The sequence below is a fragment of the Carlito syrichta genome, unplaced genomic scaffold, assembly GCF_000164805.1.
Source record: "Carlito syrichta isolate Samal-C Ts95f unplaced genomic scaffold, Tarsius_syrichta-2.0.1 Scaffold309881, whole genome shotgun sequence".
Classification (NCBI taxonomy): domain Eukaryota; kingdom Metazoa; phylum Chordata; class Mammalia; order Primates; family Tarsiidae; genus Carlito; species Carlito syrichta.
This window is the reverse complement of record NW_007253977.1, coordinates 51,789-59,621: the sequence shown is the minus strand read 5'-3', so window position 1 is coordinate 59,621 and position 7,833 is coordinate 51,789. Positions and strand designations below refer to the sequence as shown.

Genomic DNA, 7,833 nt, shown 5'->3' with positions numbered 1-7,833 from the left:
TCTGCTTAAAAACATTTAGAAAAAAAATTTTTTTTTGAGTCATTGTCTCACTCTGTCACCTAGGCTGGAGTGCAATGGCACAACCTCCTGGGCTCAGGCGATCCTCCATCTTCAACCTCTCTTTTTTTATTTTTTTGGTAGAAATGAGATCTCGCTATGTTGTCGAGGCTGGTTTTGAGTTCCTGGGCTCAGGCAGTCCTCTTGCCTCAGCCTTCCTAAGTGCTGGGATGACAGGCATAAACCACTGTGCCGGGCCAATGATTTTATGATTACATCTTCCCTTGCAAAATTTTATTTCTTGCTGAGGCCTTCATTGACTTCATCGTAAAATTCCAAAATTATACTCATGCAGTCCCACTACATATCTCATGACCATGTGATAGGTCTCTTCTCAAGCAAAGTTCTCTCTTGTGTGTGTTTCATGAAAAAGGGTAGATTAAAGGAATTTCTCTGAATTTTTCCCTTCCTAAGATTTTTTTTTGACAAACAGCCTTTTTGCCTTTTTTTATATTATTGTTTTTTTGAGTAGGAGTCTCACTCTGTCACCCAGGCTGGTGTGCAGTGGCACGCTCACGGCTACCTCAGTGTCGCCTGCCAGGCTCAGGCGATCCTTTTGCCTCAGCCTTCCAAGTAGCTGGAACTACAGGCACAGGCTACCATGCCTGGCTAATTGTTTGTGATTTTTTTATTGTAGAGATGAGGTCTTGCCAAGTTGCCCGGGTTGGTCTCGAACCTGCAGGCTCAGGCAATCCACTCGCCTCGGCCTCCCAAAATGCTGAGATTACAGGCGGAGCCACCAAGCCTGGCCTTGCCTTCTTTTATAAACACAATTAAAGTGCCAGCAACTTATTTCACCCGCCTCACATAGATGAATGTCCTCCCTCGGCTAGAGAGACTTGGCTTATTATAAAAATAATTCTCGGCCGGACTGGCTAGCCAGAGGTGCACGCTGGCAACCCAGAGATCTGAGTAGCTTGCAAAGAATTGCGACACACAGAGGTGAGAGAAGAAAAGATTTATTTAAGAAAAGTTCACCGCCCCCCAGACAGGGAGTGGGTCTACACTCTAGGTGAGTGTGGCATCGTAGCCCCCCAAGTCTTGGCTTAAATCCGTTTCTTGGAGATGTTGCACGTGACTGCGCCTGACTGCCCGTGACTTCCTTATCGACCACCTGTGGATGTCTTGGAGATCCTGTGACACAGAGAGCCATTAATGTCCGCCCACATCATCATAGCCCCTAGAGAAGGGTGTGACAAGGATTCTAATGCTCCTGCACCTTCCCGAACGACATTCCTTGAAGCTAGTGGAGGGTGTACCTCCCCTTTTCTCCTAGGCATTCCCATTGGGTAGCTTCGGGGATCCTTGGCTTCCCTGTAGAAAGTGCCCAATTTACTAGAAGATCGAATCCCCACCTGCTCTCCCTACTTTTGTGATTACAAGTTTCATGACTTTTACAGTCCTTGCCCAATGCATGATGTCTTAGGCCTTGTAAATTCCCTTTACTCTAGGCAAGCTTGATTGACACTATGAGATACCTCTGATACCTGGCACCAGAAAGTCTGTTCCTAAAAAGACAAAGTCGGCAAAGTTAATTTTACTTAAAGTATGAATTTCTCCAAAAGCATAGCTTCTACTTTCTCATCATTGTGTCAGGGTTTAAGAACAAGATGAAAAATGGCTTCCCACTCTCAGTCTGTCCTTTCAGTTGTTGCAATTTTTTTTTTTTGAGTCAGAGGTCTTACCCAGGCTGGAGTGTCATGACACTATGTAGGGACTCGCTGCAGCCTTGACCGCTTATGCTCAGATGATCCTTCTGTAGTGGCCGAAAGTTCAATCTGAGAGACCACCAAGAGCCAATTCCAATGAAAGTTCAAGAGGGTCTTTATTTGCAAGCTCGAGCCTGGGCCTCTGTCGTCAACCGACACAGCAGAGTACATTCAGAGGCTCTGATTTCCTTAAGCAGATGCCTTTTAAGCTTTTACACAAAGGGAGGAGGAGTTTGGGGGGCTTTCCAGTTTTGTTACCATTTAATTGGGTAGTAACCTCTGGTGGTCAGCTTAATCATGGAGGATTGGCTAGCCTGACTCGGACTGACCTTGGCCCACTAGCTAGGGAAGTTGCAGAGACATCTGGAAACAGGTGATTACCCCCTGGCACCTGATTGGTTGTTGCTAAGGGGAAAGTGAGATAAGGGAAGGGGTTGAAGCTTGTAACCGGAGCTTTGCAGTTTTTTCCCATAACTGAAATTTTAAACAGCTACAGGTTATGTTTTAAAACAGAAAACTAAAAATGGCTGTGCTATTGTCCACAAGCTGATTACATATTTACTGGGTTATAGCATGCTCTTAACCTAAGTCTATGGTATACTTTATTACGGTCCTCTCACTCCTGCCTCAGCCTCCTGAGTAGCTGGGACTACAGGTATGCCCCACCATCCCCAGGTAATTTTTTAATTTTTTTGTGGGGACGAGGTCTCACTAAATTGCCCAGGCTGGTCTGGAACTCCTGGGGTCAAGCGATCCTCCCACCTCAGCCTCCCAAAGTGCTGGGATGACAAGCGTCAGCCACCAGGTCCAGCCAATATCTGAGGTCTCTTATCGGTTGTTCACAGGGGAAGCACGGCAAGCTCACTGGGTAGCTCCACCCTGGGGAGATGCCAGGCTTCTCAGTGAACAGCACAGCAGAGCCCAGAACATACCACATACTCGGCCACGGCCCGGAGGCCCGCCCCGACTGACTTAAAGACGCATGAAGGAGCTGCACGGAGTCTTCTGAAGATGCAGGTCTTGGTTTTATTTCAATGGGCTGTAGTGTACACAAGTAGGAAATGCATGGATTTAAAAATCACCCACCCACACCCATCACCGGTGCTTTGATGATCCAGGAAGGTGCTCCAGCCTTGTCTCCAGACACAACCTCCGCCCCAGGCCATGTGGACCCCCCTCCAGGGGCGGAAGGGGAGCCCTCTCACCCTCCCCAACTCGGATCCCAGCCCCAGCACCTGGCTTTCTGCCTGGGCTTTCTCAGTGAACCCTGAAGGCAGTGAATCTAAGACGGATTCTTTTTGGATATTTTGATTTTGCACTTTTCTGTTTGCTTCTTTGTTTTTTAGAAAGCAGGATGGTCTGGAGCCCGTTGTGAGAAAACGATCAGTGATCAGACGGATGATACCGCCAGCTACTGTTCGGATGATCTGAATCCGGAAATCTGTTCCAGCTTCCCAGGCGTGACCTCGTCTCTGGACAGGAGGCTGCCCGGGCCGGGTTAGGTCTTCACACTTCCTCAGGCCACAGAGAACTTGAACCACGTGGTGTGGTCATACTCCTCTCCAGGCCTCAGCAGCACAGGCGGGAAGTGGGGCTGTGGGAGGGAGGGGGAAGGAACGGTACAGGTGACCCCTGGTCAGCCCACGGGCACCCTTCCCAGTCAGGGTGTGCTTCTGGGCAGGCCCCTCGACTGGTGCCCTGTGAACCGACACCGGCATGGGACCTGTGGGTGACTAGTTTGCAATGAGCTGAAGAACTTAGAATGAACATCTCCTACATAAGGATGGCACGGTGGCTCACACCTGTCATCTCAGGACTTTGGGAGGCTGAGATGGGAGGATTGCTTGAGGCCAGGAGTTTGAGACCAGCCTGGGCAACACAGCGAGACTCTTATGGAGATAAAGACAAAAAAAATTAGCCGGGCACAGTGGTATGCACCTATAGTCCCAGCTACTCGGGAATCCATGGGTGGAGACTCCCCTCAAGGCTGTAGGGAGCTCTCATTGTCCCACCGCACTCCAGTCTGGGCCCGGTGGCTCAAGCCTGTCATCCCAGCGCTTTGGGAGGTCGAGGTGAGAGGATTGCCTGAGTCCATGGGTTCGAGACAAGCCTGGGAAGCTTGGTGAGACCTCATCTCTACAATTAAAAAAAAATGGACTAGCACAGTGGCTTATGCCTATAATCCCAGCACTTTGGGAGGCCAAAGTGAGAGGATTGCTTGAGCTCACAAGTTTGAGACCAGCCTGGGCAGCCTGGTGAGACCTTGTCTCTACAACAAAATAAAAAATCGCCGGGTGTGGTAATCTGTAGTTCCAGCTACATGGAAGGCTGAGGCAGATGGATCATCTGAGTCCAGCAGGTCGAGGCTGTGGTGGCTGTCAGCATGCCACTGCCTTCCAGCCTGGGCGACAGAGTGAGACTCCAACCAAGAGAAATCAAAAAAAAGAGACAGGTTCCCACTCTGTTACCCAGGCTGGAGTGCAGTGGTATGACTGCAACTCACTGCAGCCTCAACCTTGCAGGCTCAAGGGATCCTCCAGCCTCAGCCTTCCAATGAGCTAGGACTACAGGTGTGCACCACCAAACCTGACTAATTAAAAAAAATTTTTTTGTAGAGATGTCTTGCTATGTTGCCCAGGCTGGTCTTGAACTTCTGGCCTCAAGCAATCCTCCCACCTCAGCCTCCCAAAGTGCTGGGATGACAGGAATGCGCCACCACGCCTGGCTGGGTGTTCTATGTGTGTCACGACTGGGAGAAGAGAACAAACGTGGACTTCTGACTCACACAACCTGACCCAAGTGTCCGGACCTCTGTCAAAACATGACCTTGGACACGAGGCCACTGTGACATGTCGGCTTGTGGCTTTACCTGGTTGACCGCATCGGGCCAGTTCTGGGTCTCGAGGCAGAAGCCGGAGTGCTTGGGGTAGACCGCTCCGCCCTTGCCCCTCAGAGTGGCGTCCAGGAAGTTGGCCGTGTAAAACTGGACCCCGGGCTGGGTGGTGTACACCTCCAGCACCCGCCCGCTGCCAGCATGACGCACCCTGGAGACAAACGCCAACCATGTGAGTGAGTGGGGCTGGAGACTGGGGTGGGGGAGGGGAGGGCACACCCGGGAAGCAGCCCCGAGACTGGGATCGGATGCAGCCACAGATCAGGGCAAGAAGAACATAATGGAAACGTCTCCCAGTCTCCGAGGCTGGGCTGAGGACCCTCGGAAGCAACCTCTCACTCTGATCTTGGCACTAGCTGGGAAACAGGGTTGGGGGAGCAACCCTGTTGGAGGTGGGTGGTGTTAGGGTCCTGAGGGGCTGAGATTCTCTTTTTGAGTCGGAGTTTCACTCTGTCGCCCATGTTGGAGTGCGGTGGCACACTCATGGCCACCGCGGCCTCAACCTGCTGGGCTCAGGCGATCCCTCCGCCTCAGTCTTGCAAGGAGCTGGAACCACAGGTGTGCACCACCGTACCCAGCTAATCTTTTGATTTATTGTAGGGACAAGGTCTCACCATGTTGCCCAGGCTGGTCTTGAACCTAGGCTCAGGCAGTCCTCTCACCTCCGCCTTCCAAAATGTTGGGATTACAGGCATGAGCCACTGCACCCAGTCTGGAGTGCGGCAGGTTGATGATGGCTTGCAGCCTCCAATGCCTGGATTCAAGTGATCCTCCTGCCTCAGTGTCCTGAGTAGCTGGGACTACAGGCACATGTCCCCAGGCCTGTCTAATTTATTATTATTATTTTTTGAGTCGGAGTCTCACTCCATCACCCAGGCTGGAATACAGTGGCACACTCACGGCCATCCCAGCGTTGACCTGTTGGACTCCAGCAATTCTTCAGCCTCAGCCTTCCAAGGAGTTGGAACTACAGGTGTGCACTATCACACCCTGCTAATTTTTTATTTATTGTAGATACGAGGTCTTGCCAAATTGACCGGGCTGGTCTTGAACCCGCGGGCTCAGCCAATCCAGTCACCTTGGCCCCCTAAAGTGCTGGAATGACAGGCTGAGCCACTGAGGCCGGCCTATTATTATTATTTTTTTATAGAGACAGGTTCTCACTATGTTCTCACGCTGGTCTCAAACTCCTGGCCCCACACTATCCTCCTTCCTCGGCCTCCCAAAGTGCCAGGATTATAGGCGTGAGCTACCACACCTGGCCATAAACCCTCCTATTGATATGTCCGGAGGAAAAGTGCCCCCTAGCAGGAGGTGGTGGTGTCTCTTCTTCCCTGCAGAGGCAAGAAGTGAAAAGTACCTGACCTTGCGCAAAAATGCTTCTCCTTCGATCCCTTCAGACAGAAATTGTGGTCAAATCCGTTGATGTGGAACCCCTGCAGGTGTCCACCAAGCACCACGGGCTTCCTCAGGTCGAATGCTGTTCCTTGCACGGGAGCCACTTCTCCTGGTGGAAGGAGGTAGAGGATGAAGCTGGCAAGTGCCCACACCGAGTCTTTACCCCAGTGTCCTCAAGACCCATGGTTCTACGACTGACTTTTGTCCCGACTTGCACAGGAGATGGGGGCCTGAATCCTAGGAAGGGGAAGGAATTTTTCTTTCTTTTTTTTTTGAGTTGGAGTCTCACTCTGTCGCCCAGACTGGAGTGCAGTGGCCGCTCCCGGCCACCGCAGCCTCGACCTGCTGGGCTCCGGTGATCCTTCCGCCTCGGCCTTCCGAGTGTCTGGAACTACAGGCGCGCGCTACCATGCCCGGCTGATTTTTTGATTTCTTGTAGAGATGAGGTCTTGCCAAGTGGCCCAGGCGGATCTCGAACCCGTGGGTTCAAGCAATCCACTCACCTCAGCCTCCCAAAGGCGCAAGATTGCAGGCTGAGCCACCGAGCCCAGCTGGAATTTTTCGATTTCCTTAACTGGAATATGCTCTGATGGCAGGCCCAGTGCTGCGGCTCACGCCTACAGTCTCAGCACTTTGGAAGGCTGAGGCGGGAGGAGTACTTGAGCCTGGAAGTTCAAGACCAGCCTGGGCAACATAGCAAGACCCCAATCTCTAAAAAATATTTTTAAAAAAACAATAGAATGAGTGAGGAAGGTAGAAGGACATTCCACGTGGAGGAAACAGCTTGAGTACAAAGTGGTATGTGTATGTGTGTGTGTGTGTGTGTGTGTGTGTAGGGCAGAATGCCTCAGACAAGGAAAGAGGTTAAATAATGTTAGGCGGGAAATGGTGGCTCACACCTATAATCTTAGCACTTTGGGAGGCCAAGATGGGAAGATTGCTGGAACCCAGTAGTTCTAGACCAGGCTTGGCAATATAGCGAGACTCTACAAAAAATAAAAATTAAGCCAGGCTCAGTGGCTCAGCCTGTAATCCCGCTCCTTTGGGAGGCTAAGGTGAGTGGATTGCCTGAGCCTGTGGGTTCGAGACCCGCCTGGGCGGCGAGATCTCATCTCTACAATAAATCAAAAAATCAGTCAGGCGTGGTAGCGCATGCCTTTAATTCCGGCTACTCGTAAGGCTGAGGCGGAAGGATCGCCGGAGCCCAGCAGGTCGAGTCTGCGGTGGCCGGGAGTGGCCACTGCACTCCAGTCTGGGCAACAGAGTGAGACTCCAACTCAAAATAAAATAAAATAAAATAAATAAAAATTAAAAAAATAAAAATTAGGCTGGATGCGGTGGCTCTCACCTGTAATCCCAGTACTTGGGGAGGCAGAGGCGAGAGAACTGCCTGAGCCCAGGGGTTCAACACCAGCCTGGGCAACTTGGTGAGACATCATCTCCATAATAAACAAATGAATAAAAAATTAACCAGGCATGGTGGCGCATGCCTGCAGTTCCAGCTACTTGGAATGCTGAGGCGGAAGGATCGCTGGAGCCCAGCAGGTTGAGGCTGTGGTGGCTATCAGCATGCCACTGCACTCCAGCCTGGGCAGCAGAATGGGACTCCAATTCAAAAAAAAAAAAAAAAAAAAGGATGAGACTTTGACTCTAAATAAATAAAGTGAGATTATGAAGTCATCTCTCTGAGCCTGGGTTTTTCATCAGGACAATGAAGTTGGGTCACTGACTTTCAACCCCCACACCCTCTTCCTGCAGAATTCTTTTTTTTTTTTT

The 7,833-nt window shown here is 50.9% G+C and overlaps 1 protein-coding gene across 1 annotated transcript in view; it reads right to left on the bottom strand.

Annotated features, from left to right (window-relative positions):
* Positions 1-3,282: 3,282 nt before the first annotated feature.
* Positions 3,283-7,833, bottom strand: part of LOC103270604 (aldose 1-epimerase-like) — a 10,620-nt gene continuing 6,069 nt past the window's right edge. The window contains exons 2-4 of the mRNA XM_008068134.1: positions 6,025-6,192; positions 4,636-4,810; positions 3,283-3,360 (exon numbers count right to left, since the gene is read on the bottom strand). Of these exons, the coding sequence (XP_008066325.1) occupies positions 3,283-3,360; positions 4,636-4,810; positions 6,025-6,192 (421 nt within the window). The remainder of the gene's footprint in view (positions 3,361-4,635; positions 4,811-6,024; positions 6,193-7,833) is intronic.